At 37.2% G+C, this 18,943-nt stretch overlaps 1 protein-coding gene across 13 annotated transcripts in view; it reads right to left on the bottom strand.

Annotated features, from left to right (window-relative positions):
* The window catches only part of SSBP2 (single stranded DNA binding protein 2), a 290,537-nt gene that overhangs the window by 189,747 nt on the left and 81,847 nt on the right, over positions 1-18,943 (bottom strand). For all 13 annotated transcript variants that reach the window (XM_014857023.3, XM_014857025.3, XM_044777908.2 and 10 more), the window contains exon 3: positions 11,282-11,343. In XM_014857023.3, coding sequence (XP_014712509.1) covers positions 11,282-11,343 — 62 coding nt within the window. The remainder of the gene's footprint in view (positions 1-11,281; positions 11,344-18,943) is intronic.

The following is an 18,943-nucleotide window of genomic DNA, read 5'->3' as shown; positions in this document are numbered from 1 at the left end:
AAAATAATTTAAGAAATTTCAATTTTTTTAGGAGAGTGAAAGTAGCTAAAGTTGTACTTCGCCTCCCTATGTCCCTTTTGGGATAAAAAGTATAAGAATTACAGACATTCAAGGATCCAGCTAAAAGTTTTCCACCCTGATCAAGTGTGTAATGAATTACAGTATATTGCAATCATTCTTATTTTCATGTTCTTAAGGAATGTCAAAGCTCTTAAAACTAAAATTTTATAATGGTATTCTCTAAATTGTATTTAGTTTAATCATAGAACATTATATGCAATATTATGACAAACACCTTAGTATCTCTTCCTGTTCCATAATTTCCAGCAAATACCATACAATCTCTGTTGAAAACTATTCCAATATTACTTCTTTTTTTTGAGGAAGATTAGCCCTGAGCTAACTACTGCCAATCTTCCTCTTTTTGCTGAGGAAGACTGGCCCTGAGCTAACATCCGTGCCCATCTTCCTCTATTTTATATGTGGGACACCTACCACAGCATGGCTTTTGCTAAGTGGTGCCATGTCCACAGCTGGGATCCAAACCAGCAAACCCTGGGCCACTGAGAAGTGGAATGTGTGAACTTAACTGCTGTGCCACCGGGCCAGGCCCCGAAAATTATTCCAACATTACTTTTAAAAGGCTGTCTTACAAAATTGACTGGGAGGAAAATAATAATTTATTATTGGAATATGCCCTAAAAATTATTAAATAAATATTATAAATGATTATTTACATATATATAAAATTAAATATTTATCTTAGAATAGTAACATTGTTCTAAGTTTCCCTTTATGGATTTAATGGGAGGTCAAAAGTTTACAAGAGCAAGTTTAGGGATAATAAAGCAAGTTACTAAAGTAGAATAACTTTATATATGGTATTTCTAACAATTCTACATTACCTATACATGATCTCCTTGAATAAAGGTAAAGACATATGTCCTCTTAAAGACATTTACCCAAGGGAGAAATACATAGTTCTACAGTAATAGTTAGAGACATCAATACTCCACTCTCAATAATGGATAAAACAACCAGACAGAAGATAAGCAAGGAATTAGAGGGCTTGAACAGCACAATAAACTAACCAGATCTAACAGACATATACAGAACACTCTACCCAACAAGGAGCATAAACATTCTTCTCAAGTTATTTTCCAGGATAGACTATATGTTAGGGCACAAATTAGTCTCAAGAGATTTTAAAATAGATATCATACAAAGTGTCTTCTCCAACCACAATGAGATGAAGTTAGAAATCAGTAAGAGAAGGAAAATGAAAATTCAAAAATTTGTGGGAATTAAACAAAATACCCCCAATGAATCAAAGAAGAAATCATAAGGGAAATTAAAAAATACTTAGAGATGAAACAAAACACAACATACCAAGACTTACGGGATGTAGCAAAAGCAGTGCTAAGGGGGAAATTTAAAGCTATAAACACTTAATGCTGTTTTAAAAACAAAGAAGATCTTAAATTAAAGCCTAACTTTAAAACATAAGGAACTAGAAAAGAACAGATTAAACCCAAAGCTAGCAGAAGGAAATAGTAAAAATTAGAGCAGAGATAAATGAAATAGAGAATAGAAAAATAAAGAAAACTAATGGAACTAAAAGTTGGTTCTTTGAAAAGATCAACAAATTTGACAAACTTTTTAGCTAAACGGACTACGAAAAAAGAGACAAGACTCAAATTACTAAAGACTCCACCAAAAAACTGTTAGAACTAATAAACAAATTCAGTAAAGTTTCAGGATACAAAATCAATATACAAAAATCTGCTGTGTTTCTATACACTATGAACTATCAGAAAGAGAAATTAAGAAATAATCCCATTTCCAATTGCATCAAAAATAATAAAATACCTAGGAATAAATTTAACCACGGAGGTAAAAGATCTATACACTCAAAACTATAAGACATTGATAAAAAAAAAAAATGAAGAAGATACAACCAAATGGAAAGATTTTCCATGCCATGGATTAGAAGAATATCATTAAAATGTCCATACTACCCAAAGCAATCTACAGATTCAATGCAATTCAAATCAAAATTCTAGTGGCATTTTTCACAGGAAAAACAACCCTAAAATTCATATAGAATCACAAAAGACCCCAAATAGCCAAAGCAATCTTAAGAAAGAAGAACAAAGCTGAAGGCATCCCATTTCCTGATTTCAAACTATATTACAAAGCTATAGTAATCAACAGACACAGAGTTCTTCTTTCTACAACCTGAGATGCTGGCGGCTAAGGAGCTTTTCAATTCCTCTAATCCCTACATCTATTCAGCTTGAAACCAAAATACTATCCTTGAAATGTGGTGGATTCATTATCATGAATAATGCTTTAGATTTACGTGGTCTTTTTATTCCTAAGCAGAAACAAGTGGAAAATCTGTATTTCACAAATGAAGAAGATAGAGACCAAAACACAGAGAAGCGAAACTTGCAAAGTATTAAAATCTTTGTTCTTGTATTATTTACTATTATTAAAAATTTTCCCACATAAATCAAAGGAAAACACAGTATTCCCAAGTTGAGGATTCTCATCCAAACACTGTTTTTCCTTCTATCCTGAGGACATGAGTCAAAGTGACTTAACTGTCAGTATCTCTAGGGCAAAATGGTTGTCAGAGAGTCTACAAGGGTGAATGAACATACCAGATGTGTCCCAGAAGACGGATGCTAACATAATTATATAACCTTTATGCCACCAACAAGATCTAGGACCATCTGAAAATAAAAACTAAAAGAAGAAGAAAAAAAGAATCTGGGGAAAACGTTTTTTGAGGAACAACCTATGTTATTATAAGTTCAAGTCTTAATAACTAAGGAAGTTATTTCTCTTCGGTCCAAAAATATATTATTAACAAAGGTTAGTTACTCATAATCCATATTGAAGAAAACTCTCTATTCAAAAGACTAAGGAGAGTTTTACATGAAATGTACATGTACCTGCTCATCCCCTTAAACTTCCACATGTACTTGCATTATTCCTTAGCATTACTTAATAACTTTTTTTAAACGCAAGCATTAAATTTTGTCCCACTATCATAAAATTCTCACAACTCTGGGATTAGTAATAAATTCATATTTTCAAGTATTATCAAAATAGCTTACATTTAATAAGCATGTGCTAAATTCAAGCATCACATACTAAGCCTCATATCCTCAGCATTTAATCCTCCTATTATTATTTCCATTTTACAGATGAGGGAACTGAGGCTTAGAGAGGTTAAATAATTTGTCTAAGGGTCACAGAGTTAGTGGCAGAGCCGGGTTTGAACTTTTTAATTCTTACGTTATTTTTGCCTCGATGTGAGTATGGTATTAAGAGTTACAAGAACTCAAGACTATGCTGATTATGGGCAGGTTTATACAGCTCTGGCAGTCTGAACAGCATCAGCTATTATAAGAGTGTAGTAGATACCCGTCCTACATAAGACAGCAGGCAGTTTGTTCTCCTACCTTTGACCCTGTACTCCAGCTCATTTCTTGTGTATCCTATGGCAACCACCTCTGTCACCCTACATGCACCTGCCAGAGATCCATGGATGCCTCAATACAGACGGGACTCAGAAGAGACAACTCATCTGAGTCTCATTTATATCTACTATCTGGAATTAGCCACTCACGATGCTCGAAAGGGATCTGTAATTAATGTCTTATTAATAGTGGCCCACTGAATTCTGCTCTGTGTTTAAAAAATATGTTACTGAGATGAGCACTGGTTACACTTCAAGAAATCTCAATTCTAATTCTAAATTTGACCTTGAGCAAATGGTTTTGTTCCTTAGTTTCTTCATGTAAAAGGAGAACATATTATGTATTTTACAGGCTTTTGCACAGATACAAAGAGATGATACATGCAAAAGTACTTGTAAAAGAAGTATAAAGGCACCAAAAAATATTCTAAAAACATCTCATATAGCCAACATGGCCAGAAAAAAAGAAGTTTTCGTATTAACTGAGTAAAATTTGTCTCAATTTTCTTTCTAATCCTTTGCATTTAGCGGAAGATTCCATCAGTTTTTAACAATGTCTTCCCCCCACCAATGTTCCTCTGCACCCCACATCTCTTTCCTGATCTCCTGGACACATTTTGCCTTTTCTCCATAGCCTGACCACCTCTGTTCTTCACCTTCTCTCTTGCCAAGACTCTATTCCCTTCTCACCATGACTACACGCTTCCTTCTATCCTAGCTGTTGCCTACATTGTCTTATATTGTTGTTTAATTTAATTCAAATAAGTAATTAGTTATGTAATGTCTATTACAGACAAGACATATATGATGAGTAAGAACTAGTCTGCCAATTATAAATATTATACCATTCTGGTGAGCCAGTTGACTAATTCCCATGCACTATTTTCACATGGGTATCTGGTTATTCTTAGCTATACCTGATGCCATCCATTAGATTCTAAAATCATAGAGTACTAGTGTACTGCAAGATTTGACTTCCTGTTGCCAGGTGGAAGAAACTGAATTTTCACAATAATCTTAGTCATTAGTTGCTTATCTCTGCAATGTTATATATACTTAATTTCAGGATAAAAATACATGGGCCCAAACTTATTTCAAAAAGTGTCATATATAAAATTAAATAAAAGTGAGACAGTTTCTGCCATTAAAACTATAAATAGAAAGTTTTTAAAAGCACATATTTTTAAATTACACGAGCTGAAAAGGACATTAATTTCAGAGGAAAGAAGTTTCTCGGCATTTCTACTTCGGAAATTCATGGAAGAGTTGGGAGCTTTCATTAAAGCGTACAAGCAGGAAATACATTTTCAAAGGGGACTGGATCAAGGCAAAGGGCAGCACTGGGCATGATGCAAACGGGGGAGGAAAAAAGAAGTGATAAGGAAAATCGTTATCAGAAACAAGAAAAAACAGTTCCAGAAAATAAAATCACATACTTTCATCTATCCCATACTAAAGGCGGAAATTACCCCCTCCTCTCCAAGGCCTTTGCCTCCATGTCTCCTGTGTTTTATTCTGTATTTTTGTGCACACATCTCTCTCTTTCATACATCTTCACTTTCTCCCACGCTTTTCACCTCCACCTACATACATGCTCAAATCTATTCTACTTTAAAAACAAAAATGTTAGGTTCTGTTCTGTTGTGAACCCTGAAACTACTACAACATGCCACCACACACTGCAAGTATTCTCAGCAACCCCTGAGCGGGAAAAGTGAGTCACAGCAGCCCTCTGAACTTCACTTTCTCCGCTCCAGCTCTCCCCAAGACCAGCAAAGTTCACATTACTTCCCAAGTCAGGAAAATCTGCGGGTCTTCTTCCTGACACTTTGCTGCAGAATTTACTCTCTCCTTTGAAGAGTTCCCATACATTCTTCATTCCTGATTACCTCCTTCCTCTCCAGTTATTTTCCTTTGAAGCTCCTCTGCATCCACCCCTGCTTAAATGCTGACTTTCCCCAGGTCCTGCTCTCACTCTTACCCTGGGCAGTTTCATCTATATGCACTCTTCACCTACAGTGTGGTCTATGCTGATAATTCCCAAACAATTATAGACCCGTCTCAGAGCTACAGACCCAGATCTCTGACTTTCATAGGGCATCTCTATCTGAATGTCACACAAGCATCTCAAAATTTAACCTATCCAAGCTAAATCATGGTCTTTTCTCCAAAGCCTGTTGTCTCTCTATACTTCCCCACTCAGTTAGTGGCATCATTGTTCATCCCACTGTCCCAATCTAAAACCTGGGAACCACCTTCTTCACCTCCAAACTATTCCACTCATCATTCACTATCTGGGATTCATAGCCTAATCACCTTTCGACTGGACAATTACAATTGCCATGTAAACTAGACTCATTTCTGTTCTCAACTCTCTTCAATCTATGTCTATGTTAATGCCAAGTGAGTGCCCAAAAGCACAAATCTAATCATGTCATGTACCTTGTTTAAAATCTTTGAGCTTTAGTCCAAAATCCTGATGTACTCTAGGACTTCATAACTTGGCCCCTGCCTTTGTCTCTAGCATTGTATTCGATTCCTTCATAGTACTGCATCTCCAACTCAACTGGTCCAAGATACCTGTCATTCCTCGAATGCATGATCATCCCTTTTGAGACTTCATACTACCTGTTCCTCACCCAATACCCTTCTCTCTCTCAACTTGCAGCTCAGCCCAGATTCACTCTCTCTGCAGCCCTTCCTAACTCTCCCAAGCTGACGCAGGCATTCCTCCTATATTGCTATTATAACCAGTACTTATATTACCTTTAGTTGTGTATCCCTCCTACTACTTATTTCCTTGAGGGCAGCAGTAGTTTTGCACTTTGTAAATATTTGGCAAAGAGGCTTAAACAACAGAAAAACTCCATTTTCAAATATTCTATAAAAAACAAGTGAGAAGAAGTCACAAAACTGCAACTCGTCTATCCAACAGGGACCTTTAGTTTGACCAAATGAGCAAGCAGTAAGTTCTTGAAGAATACACGTGAAGAATCGTAATTCTAATTATCTGGACCTCAACAACAGCAACAGCTTTTCTGGTCCAAAGAAAAGGGCACCCATTATCACAGTTCTGAATCCTTAACCTAGAGCAGAGATTATGAAGCCAAGCTCTAAAGAGTTAAGGATAAAAAGGTCAGGCATGTCAGTATTGTCAAGATGTCAGTTCTTCCCATCTTGATCTATATAGATTCAGTGCAATCCCAATCAAAATCCTAGCAAGTTATTTTGTGGCTATCAGCAAACTGATTCTAAAGTTTATATAGAGGGGAGAAAAAGACCCAGAATAGCCAATACAATACTAAAGGAGAAGAACAAAGTTGGAGAACTGATACTACCCAACTTTAAGATGACTTATAAATCTACATTAAACGAGACAGTGTTGGGGGCCAGACTGGTGGTGTAGTGGTTGAGTTTGCGTGCTCCTCTTCAGTGGCCCAGAGTTCCCAGGTTCAGATCTTGGGTGCAGACCTACACACCACTCATCAAGCCATGCTGAGGAATCATCTCATATACAAAATAGAGGAAGACTGGCACCGATGTTAGCTTAGCAAGAATCTTCCTCAAGCAAAAAGAAGAAGATTCGCATCAGATGTTAGCTCAGGGCCAATCTTCTTCATGAAAAAAAGAAAGAAAAAGAAAAAGACAGTGTGGTATTGGTGAAAGAATAGACAATACATCAATGTAACAGAATAGAGAGCCCAGAAATACATCCATATAAATATAGTCAATTGATCTCTGACAAAAGAACAAAGGTAACACAATCGAGCCAAGATAGTCTGTTCAACAAATGGTGGTGGAACAACTGGACAACCATATGCAAAAAAAATGAATCTAGACACAAACCTTACATCCTTCACAAAAATTATCTCAGCATGGACCACAGATCTAAATGTAAAACATAAAACTATAAAATACTTAGAAGATAACTTATGAGAAAACCTAGATGACCTTGGGTATGCAATGACCAGATACAACATTAAAGGCATGATCCATGAAAGAAACAATTGACAAGCTGGACTTCGTTAAAATTAAAAACTTCTGCTCTGTGAAGGACAATATCAAGAAAATGAGAAGACAAGCCACAGACGAGGAGAAAATATTTGCAAAAGACACATCTGATAAAGAACTGTTATCCAGAATATACAAAGAACTCTTAAAACTCAACAATAAGAAAATGAACAACCCAGAGGGCTGGCCCAGTGGCACAGCAGTTAAGTGTGCACGTTCTGCTTCTCAGTGGCCCAGGGTTTGCTGGTTTGGATCCCAGCTGTGGACATGGCACTGCTTGGCACACCATGCTGTGGTAGGCGTCCCACGTATAAAGTAGAGGAAGATGGGCATGAATGTTAGCTCAGGGCCAGTCTTCCTCAGCAAAAAGAGGAGGATTGGCAGTAGTTAGCTCAGGGCTAATCTTCCTCAAAAAAAAAGAAAAGAAAAGAAAAAAAGAAAACGAACAACTCAATTAAAAGATGGGCCAAACATTTTTGGTGAGCTTAACAGAAACCCACCAAAAAAGATATATAGATGACAAATAACCATATGAAAGGATGCTCCACATCATACGTCATCAGGGATAAAAAACGAGATACCACTACACACCTATTAGAATGGCCAAAATCTGGAACACTGACAACACCAAATGCTGGTGAGGATGGCGAGCAACAGAAATTCTCATTCATTGCTGGAGGGAATGCAAAATGGAAGAGCTACTTTGGCAGACAGTTAGACAGTTTTTTATAAGACTAAACGTACTTTTACTGTTTGATCCAGCAATTGTACTCCTTGATATTTACCCAAAGGAACTAAAAACTTCTCATCACATAAAAACCCACACATGGATATTTATAACAACTTTATTCATAATTGCGAAAATTTGGAGGCAACCAAGATGTCCTTTGATAGGCGAATGGATAAAAAAAGTGTGATACATCCAGACAATGGAATGTTATTCAGCACTAAAAGAAATGAGCTATCAAGACATGAAAAGGCATAGAGGAACTTTAAATGCATATAACTTAGTAAACAAAGCCAATCTGAAAAGACTACATACTAATTCCAACTAAATGACATTCTGGAAAAGGCAAAACTATGGAGAGAATAAAAGGATCAGTGGTTGCCAGGGTTGGGGGGGGTGGGTCAGAAGGGATGAAAAGGTGAAGCATAGAAGATTTTCAGGGCAATGAAAATACTCTGTATAATACTATAATAGTCATTATACATATGTCCAAACCCACAGAACGTGTAACACCAAGAGTGAGCTGTAATGTAAGTTACGGACCTTGATGATTATGACGTGTCAATGAAAGTTCATCAGTTTTACCAAATGTACCACTCTGGTGGAGGATGCTGATAATGGGGGAGGATATGCATACGTGGGGCATGATGTATAAGGGAAATCTCTACCTTAACCTCAATTTTGTTGTGTTCCTACTAAAAACTTCTCTAAAAAAATAAAGTCTTAATTAAGAAAAAAAATCAAAGGGACTTAAAAGGGCTTCTGAAACAGTTTAAAAAAAAAAAAGAAAGGTCAGGCTTCTGCTAGATTTAAGGCCCACAGTAATGGCTGGCTACACACCATGACCAGGGAAGCTTGAGATCTGGGCAGTTTTCTGGAAGAGGAGATCCATACCCTTTCATTAGTTCTTAGAGGACCCCATGACCTCAAAATCATTAAGAATCACTGATTTATATAGATGAAGTAGGCATCTCAAAGGGTATGTTAGTAGTTTTAGGGCAGAAAATTAAAAATACTGTGCCTTTTGGATGTGCTAGATTTAAATTGAAAAAACATAGTCTAAAAATATTTATGTGCCCATTATTTATAATTTCTTTGACATCTCCAACTAAGTACAAATTAAATTACTTAAAATACCAAAACCACAGAGGAAGAGCTCCCCTGAATCTAAGAGTCACGAAAAAAGGAAGAGCAATGGCAGATCGAAGAGCTGCACCTTCTGACAATTAAGATCAAAACACCAAAGTCTGACAGAAGCAAAAAGCCAAGTATTGAGTGAGTTATCATCAACCATCTCCATATGAGAATAGGTTAAACTCACGAGAAAGGGAGCAAAAGCGAAATAGGTACAAGAAATAGAATTAATTTTGTAATGGAAAACTCCTAAAAATCCTCACTTTGTTAGCCCACTAGTCCAACAGGGACAGACTTCTAAAATGGTTTCTGGGGCCGGCCTCATGGCTAAGTGGTTAAGTTCCTGCGCTCTGCTTCGGGGGCCCAGGGTTTCCCTGGTTCAGATCCTGGGCGTGGACCTAGCACTGTTCATCAAGCCATGCTGAGGTGGCATCCCACATAGCAGAGCCAGAAGGGTCTACAACTAGAATATACAACTATGTGCTGGGGGACTTTTGGGAGGAGAAGAACAAGAGAAAAAAAAAAGGATGTTAGCTCAGGTGCCAATCTTTAGAAAAAAAAAATAAAATGGTGTCTTATGCCCCTTTGTAGACATAATCGGAAGCATACAAAATACAAGGATGTCAATGGGTGAGGAGACTCAATTACATTCAGTAAACAGTTAAGTATTTACACTCTTCCAGACAGCATAAATACATACTATGTAAAATGAAAAAGTGACATCTGTAATATTACACATTACAAGAGATCAGTCTTAAACCTCAGGAAAACAGCACAATGACAGTGCTTAACTGCAATGAGCCGTTGTTCCAAATACAGGAACAGCTCTGAAGCAAAGGACCGCACCTGCTCCCCCCATACATATGCCAGATAAACAAGGGAAACCCACAACCACAACTGACCGAGTGCGGCTCCAGTCACCACAGAACTTCCAGGAAGGCATGTTTCCAGGAGAGAGATTAAAAAGATGATGGCATTAAATAACGTACCAAGGAAACCACGTGCAAGGCAGGAGAAGAGAGCTTCTCTTTTTTCTTTTAAACAAGAAGCTGAGAGATGAGTGTATAAGGCACTGAACAAGAAATGCTTCTAATTGAAGAAATGCAAAAAAAAAAAGCCCAGCTTGTCCATGCAAATACCTGGAGGACCAACTGCAGCTGCAGAGAAGTTTATAAGTTCTGATGAACCTTAACAAAACTTATATTTAAGTTTACAAGTTCTGATATCAGCTAGGCCGTCAATACAGCCTGACAATCTTTTTGTGTGTTCCCAGTCAGCTCTATCTCTGAGTCTATACAGAATTATTTCAAACCTTTTTTGGACCGTTCTTCACTCTCTTAAATATTCACCACCACCACCTTCAGCATCCTCAGGTTTAGAGGAGATCATGAGGGTGAGGCCGTCATGATGGAATTACTGCCCTTACAGAAAGAGACATCAGAGAACTAGCCAGCTCGCTCACGTGTGCTCTCTCTCTCAGCCATGTGAGGACACAGTAAGAAGGCAGCCATCTACAAGCCAGAAAGAGAGCTCTCACCAGAATCAGACCATGCTGGCAGCTTGATCTTGGACTTCTAGCCTCCAAAACTGTGAGAAAATAAACTGCTGTTGTTTAAGCATCCAGTCTAAGGTATTTTATTATGGCAGCTCAAGCTGACTAACACAGAATCCTACTTACAGTTGGAGATTCCACATACTGGTCCTAATTCCAGCTGGATTCAATAGTAGTCTCTTTAAGTTAAATAACACTAATGCTGGTTTTGAGTTTAGGTTTTTTTTTTTTATAAGTGCTACCTTTCAGAAAATAATTGTAGAAAGTGAAAAAGAATAAAAGAGAAGCATGAAATCATAAACAGGTATAGCGCAGGCCTCCTGAAATATATCATCAATCTAATAAAAATGGAATAAAAGATACTTACCACCACCAAGAATGTAAGAATCCTGGTGGTTCCCCCAATGTGATGTTTTTTTCCCATCTTATCTAAAATAAATAAAAGAAATTATTAAGTACTTTCCTAAAAATACTTTTTTCTATACATATTAAAAAGCACTATTTTCACATTTAAAATATTAAGGTAGTATATAAGATTTTAGCAATTTTCATATTATCCTTTACTCAAGTTTTACAAGTACTCATTTTATATAGCGATTTGCTGACTGGATAGTCTATAAGAGAAGATGCCATCGTTTTCCTGAATTTGCTTCCCACTATACCAGAAATTCAGGACCTTAAGGTATTTCAGGATCTTACGGCACATCAAAATCACCTTTATTAACGTCAATATGAAAATCAGTTATCACCACTAACCCAGAATTTGCAAGAGATTGGGTTTAACGTGCACAGACATTAAATTATGCTCAAGGATTGAATTTTTTAATATGTTCCTGATTTGAGGAGGTGGGTGTAAGATGGCATACATCTTCTGTAAAACAAGAGCTTAAAAAAAGATGGTGATATTAACTTTTCAATTGTTTATATTTCGGATGAGTTGCAGTTCCCTATAATAAAAGTTTAAAACAAGGTCAATATCTCTCACAAATGAAAAGTTCTAACTAAATACTCTTTACAAATTAAATTTAGAAATTGGAAACCTGAATGGATCAAAACTACAATGAAATATCACCTCACTCCCATCAGAATGGCTATAATTAACAAGACAGGAAACAACAAGTGTTGGAGAGGATGTGGAGAGAAGGGAACCCTCATACACTGCTGGTGGGAGTGCAAACTGATGCAGCCACTATGGAAAACAGTATAGAGATTCCTCGAAAAATTAAGAATAGAACTACCATGCAATCCAGCTATTCCACTGCTGGGTATTTATCCAAAGAACTTGAAAACACAAATGCGTAAAGATACATGCACCCCTATGTTCACTGCAGCATTATTCACAATAGCCAAGCAAGCAACGTTGGTGCCCATCAAGGGATGAATGGATAAAGATGTGGTACACATACACAATGGAATACTACTCAGCCATAAGAAATAACGAAATTGGGCCATCTGTGACAACATGGACGGACCTTGAGAGTATTATCCTAAGCGAAGTAAGTCAGAGGGACAAAGTCAAACACTGTATGATCTCACTCATAAGTAGAAGATAAAAACAACAAACAATCACATAGAGACAGAGATTGGATTGGTGGTTACCAGAGGGGAAGGAGGAGGCAGGAGGGCGAGGGCAAGAGAGGTGATTTAGCACATTAAGTGTGGTGATGGATTGTAATTAGTCTTTGAGTGGTGAATATGATGTAATCTACACAGAAATCGAAATATAAAGATGTACACCTGAAATTTATATAATGTTATAAACCAATGTTACTGCAATAAAAGATTAATTAATTAAAAAAAAAAGAAAGAAATCACACCAAATTTACAACTATCATCTCTGGAAAAGGGTAAAGGAGTAGTTTTGGTTTAAAATCATATTCATCTATGTAATTTACTTTTTTAACAAACATGTATTAATGAAGGATGGAGTCACAGAATGGCCAGAAAATACCTCTAAAGGTCAACAGTCATTTTAGAAACAATTCTTCTAAAGAGTTATGAAGAGGTGTTTTCTATTGTACTGAGTCTCATGGGCTTCAGGCTTGTTTGGGTGTTTGAGTGACATCTATGCAAATAATCTCTCTCTCTCTTTATTCTATTTTTCCTTCTTCCACTATTCCAGCCCCAATGTGTATTCCCTAGTCTTACAGCTTTTTGCTGCTTAATCATCCACCTCCCTTCCTTCCATCACTTGCTCAGTTAAAAGCTGTATTCTCCTGTAACTTTCATGTAAATCTGGAGGCCCATTCTCACTGCCATATTCTGCATTCGAGAGTCTTGTCTGTGATTATGCTGTGTCTCTATCATATGATCCAGCATTATCAGCATTTCTATTTAAATGTAGAAACAAACACTGAATCATGAACAAAAGGCGTATCGGCAGGAGTAAGACTCACCCCATATGTTTTATAAATGATAATCGTAAATTATGAATGCACATATTATCTGATATAGCAATTCTTCTTCTAGGAATTTAGCCCATAAATATGGTCATGTGTGCAAAATTATATATATATATAAATTTTCATTGAGGTATTATTTGTAATTACAAAAGCCTAGAAACAACCTAAATATCCATCATGTCCATCAGTTGGGGGCTGGTGAAATACATCATGGCACATTTCATAGAATGGAATATCCTATAACTATAAAAAAGAGTATTATGAAGTTTCATGAACCAATATAAAATGAATGAAATCAAAGAGGTGAAACAAAAATCAAAGCACAGAACAGTATGTATAATAAAGTACCATTTATGTAAACAAAGAAAAAGGGACACACGTACACAAACATGAACATATACAGATACACACACAGACATTTGCTTAACTTTTCATCATCATTTGCTTCCGGCAAGGTATACTGGTCACTGACCTATTATCTCTCAGTCCCACACCACCCTTCTATGCTCCATTCTACACTTGGTGCTGTGATTCTGAAAATTACATTTCCTAGGCTCCTGGCCAGCTGGTTTCCTGTTAAGTTTTGCCAACAAGAGGCACTAGCAGATCAAAAGGCAGGAGGAAGAAGAGAAGCTTCCTGCCCTTGGCTGGGTAGCAGCAGCAGCAGCAGCAGCAGCAGAGGTGGAACAATTCCGGATGCCAGCAGTACCTTTCTGGAGGATCTCGCCTTGTCAGTGTGGGAACTCTTTGGATGATCCAGACCCACTTCTACAGCATCTCCAACATCACAGCAGCAGGTTTGAGGCTCATGGGCTCCAAACTTTTCAAAATATTCTAAATCCTCTACTTTTTGAGAACCAATATTCAAAAAAATTTTAATACCAAAAAAGGATAAAGTTAGTAGTCCCCGTGTCAAGAAAAGAACATAGCCTGCATATACGTTTATTCCTAGGCCAAATTCCTGAGACTTCTAATTTAGATACAACCTACTGTTTCCACCAACTTTCTAAAGTCTTCCATTTATAGAAGTATGGGTACATCCATACACTAAACTAAAAGTAAAAAAAAAAGTAAATATTGTTACATTTTAATTCAAAAAATTAAAGCAAATAGGTGTATAACAGAACGAAATATCTGAGTGCACTTTGAAGCAGATAATCCAAAATTGTGCTGTTCAACATGGTACCCACTAGGCACACGTGGATCTTTAAATTTAAAGTTAAGTTAATTGAATGTACTTCAATTGCACTAGCCACTTCTCAAGTGCTCAACAGTCATATGTGACTAGTGAATAACTTACTAGACAGCACAGATTACAGGTTATTTCCATAATCATAGAAAGTTTTATTAAACAGTGCTGCTTGCTTTAAACGGAAGGCAAAGTCTTCTTAAAGAGGAATACCTTTTATTGAGAAAAGTCCTCCATGAATCCTTTCTATTCTTATTTTTTGGCCCAGAAAGGCAGAGGCCCCCTAGGAATGGTTTGAAAATAGAGAACAAATACTTAATATTCTACACAATAAAATAACAAGGACTTAGGAGGCTGCTGTTAGTGTCTTGGCAAGAAGAACGCGGCGGGCGGGGAGGGTCCTGGCAGGATTCAGAATAAGAGAAAATGGGAGAGGTTGTGAGGGGCTATGGAGCCCTCAGGCAAACAGATAGTGAGAAACTCCCTGTGGCAAGAACTTAAGGAGAGTTGTGTCTAATAATCGGGCTAATGTTGTTGCCTGCATTGTACAATGCTTAATATTCTCCAGTTTTCCCACAGTTGTCAGTGAGAATCTTTTATACACAAGAGCAACGAGTTAGTGGAGCTTCAAGGCTAGGAGGGAACTGGGAAATTTCAGGCAAAGAAAAAGTATCAGCCATAAGGAGGAGAAGCAGTGGGACTGTAATACTTGGCAGGAGCAAGAGTGTACAGCAAGAGACCCTGAGGCTCCCCTCCCCACAGCAAGGCCCAGAAACGTTAGAGGGGACTTGAGACAACCTATAACATTCAGGATTCAAGCTGGAGCCTTTTTTTTTTTTTTTTTTTAATGTTATGATAGATTACAACCTTGTAAGATTTCAGTTGTACATTTTTGTTAGTCATGTTGTGGGTACACCACTTCCCCCTTTGTGCCCTCCCCCCACCCCCCCTTTTCCCTGGTAACCACCGATCAGATCTCCTTGTCAATATATTAACTTCCACCTATGAGTGGAGTCATATAGAGTTCGTCTTTCTCTGACTGGTTTATTTCGCTTAACATAATACCCTCGAGGTCCATCCACGTTGCTGCGAATGGGCCAATTTTGTCTTTTTTTATGGCTGAGTAGTATTCCATTGTGTATATATACCATATCTTCTTTATCCAATCGTCAGTTTCTGGGCATGTAGGTTGGTTCCACGTCTTGGCTATTGTAAATAATGCTGCGATGAACATAGGGGTGCAAGGGACTCTTGGGATTTCTGATTTCAGGTTCTTAGGATAGATACCCAGTAATCGGATGGCTGGGTCATAGGGTATTTCTATTTTTAACTTTTTGAGAAATCTCCATACTGTTTTCCATAATGGCTGTACCAGTTTGCATTCCCACCAACAGTGTATGAGGGTTCCTTTTTCTCCACAACCTCTCCAACATTTGTCGCTCTTGGTTTTGGATGTTTTTGCCAATCTAACGGGTGTAAGGTGATATCTTAGTGTAGTTTTGATTCGCATTTCCCTGATGATTACAAGCTGGAGCCATTTTGATAGAAAAGGTAACCCCAGGAGGCAGGAGGAGTGTGGCCATCCAAGTGACAGACACTAGGAGCACATGTGCACATAGGACATATCTTTATACTTCTACTATAAGGAAAGAAACTACAAAAGATAGAAAAGAATTGGTCAAGAATTTAAAAAACAGCACTTTTGAGCACTTACTCCATGCCAGGCCCTTCTAAGCACTTTATGTGTACTAACTCATTTAAACCTCAGCACAACTTTCAAGTATTAGTATGATGATCTTCTTTTTATAAATAAGAAAACTGAGTAAGTAAATAAGATGTACAACATAATTCAAAGCCAGCAGCCTGGCCCCAAAGTATTGTTCTTTACCCACTACACTACACTGCCTCCAAATTAAAGCTCAAGAAACTGGTTAGGAAATTATTATTCTCTCTCCACATAGGTGAAAGATAAAACAGAGAGAACGGAATTTTGGAGTCTATGGTGTTCAAGAATTTAGCATTCCTAATAAAATCTGAAGAAGCAACCTATTAGATGTTTCTAAGCTTCTATTTCTGGCTAACTTATTGGCTAATTTATGGCAAATAAGGGCCAGCAATATAGTATAAACAATGTAAAAATTTTAGGAAAGGAAACAACAATCCAGATCTCTCCAATACTCCAAGTAATTCTTAATTTTATTTGTTAAGGACATCAGGCCTCACTCGGAGGTATGAATACCATGCAAAATTTCTGGAATAAGCAGGAATTATCTTTGCAAAGTAAAACAATACAACCAGGAAAAGGACAGCTTCTCATGAATCCACAGTAACAAAAATTGGTATAGAACTGTAAAGAAGATTTCTTAGCATTCTGTTTATAATTATTGGATATTGAAGGATAATAAAAGACAAAGCAGAGGAAGGGCTCTACATTGAGAATATTTCTAAAGAACATTCAATTTTGTCCCCTTGGGGGTAAGAAAATGAAAAGCCACACAAACTATACTTAGCATTCAGGTAGTGCTTCAGAATCTATCATGAATCAGAGATCACAATAATCTAGTTTAACATAACCTGGCTAGAGATATGTTTTGATTTCTACTGTTAGTTCAATGCTATCTCATTTTACTAAGAAAAAAAAAAAGAACAGCTGGTCTAACAGTGCCCCAGTCTTCTGACTAATAGCAAAAGCTGTCCAATTTTTCATGGCCCGGTCAAGGGCACTATTAGAAAGGTAAGCTCAAGTGAGAGACTGGACTCCGAGAAACACATCTTACTTGTTCAGATAGTGCCTGGAGTTCCAAATCTGACCTTCTCACAACTTCGCCCAGCAGAACAAACCCATGCAAATGAAAGAGGTGACCCAGCACAGTAAATCCTGGTTCCAAAGGGCTCCTTAACGTAGTAGTCATCCGTAGCCTCATTCATCCTGAGGGCGTATGCGAAACTTGGAAGGAGTATTCTCCTTCCCCTTGAACCAGGGTGAGAACATTGAATCTCTGAGTAATTGGTGTCACTTCAGTCTTTCCCTTTATTTCACAATACCCAACCCAAATAAATAGGTCTCTGTATTTTTTTTAAGTTCCTGTGTAACACAGTTCTGAATTATGTAAAAATCTGGGGATAGACCAAGAATTTAGATAACACAGTCCTTTACTACTCAAACTACTTAAGAAGTCATTCTGCAACAAGCAGCCTTAAATTTTCCAGAGGATCCAAGTGAAAGTAAAAGAGAAAGCAATGCTAAATAGGGTACAAAGCTCTAAAAGATTACATTCTCTTTTCTTTGCTGTCCATAGTTAGGGAGGAGGGGTGCCATTTACATAGACGCCAGAGTACAAAATTAATGATGTTATTTTTTTTCTTAAAAATCATCAAAAGCTCCCTTTTCCCAAGATAAAGTCCAAGCTTCCTGGCATAGTTTGCAAAGGTCTTCATGTAAGAATGCACTGTCAGCATAGAGGGGTGGAGCCCTGAGAAAGCCTTGCTAGAAAAAGCTACTTCTAAGCTAATGTGGTAGAGAAGGGGAGGAGATTTGGGGCAGAGGGAATACCATCGAGTAAAGTCCAGATGACCGACGCCTTACAGCATGGAGAGGCAAACACAAGCAGCTAGATATGGTGGAAACTGAAAGCATGAGGGAGCAAATAGTTAAGCTATTAAAATTTAACCAACTGAAATTATCTAGAACTCTAGGGTGTACTCAGCAACAGCTATTTTAAAATTGAGATAATTTTGTGTTTTCTCTTCTGCTATTTTTAAATAACTATAAACATATATATTTCTTGTTTTAAAAAACCCTACAAGTAAGGATAAAATTCTCCTTTGATCCTTTCACATCCCCACTCCCGGAAATAACTAGTCTGGCATGTATATTCTTTCAGATCTTTTACTATACTTTACATTCAAAAATATGTACCCACAAAAATATACATTGTTTTATATTCAAGGGTTTCCATGTAAATGGTATACTTCAGCTCACTTCTTTTACCAGAAAATGTTTTGGAAGTTTATTCATGTAAGTCCAAATAGATCTAACTCATTCTTACACCTCAGTTACTTTAGCCATTCCCTATATTTAGCCAACCCCATATTGGTTATTTAGGTAACGAGAATGTTTTTTCACAGTACCGCTCAGAGTTTGGCAAGTCAGAAAGTGAACAGTTCTGGGAATCACATACTCTCATCTCCAAAGTCCAGAAATACTGTTTCTTCATGGTGACAATAGTCTGTTTTCACCTTAACTGATTCCTCTTGTGAAACTGAACCAAACCAGTAACTTAGAGAAATCCTGTTTTATATTCCAAATGCAGACAGAGAAAATAAAATCATGGTAAATACTTATCAAAAGTATGTGAATCTCTCCTGAAATTAATTTCATTTCTACAAAATAGCCCTAGAAATTTTGTATATCCATTTTCCACTGAGCTCAGCACAT

This window comes from Equus asinus, chromosome 9 (genome assembly GCF_041296235.1).
Source record: "Equus asinus isolate D_3611 breed Donkey chromosome 9, EquAss-T2T_v2, whole genome shotgun sequence".
Classification (NCBI taxonomy): Eukaryota; Metazoa; Chordata; class Mammalia; order Perissodactyla; family Equidae; genus Equus; species Equus asinus.
Note: the sequence above shows the minus strand (reverse complement) of the source record. Positions and strands in the feature narration are given on the sequence as shown.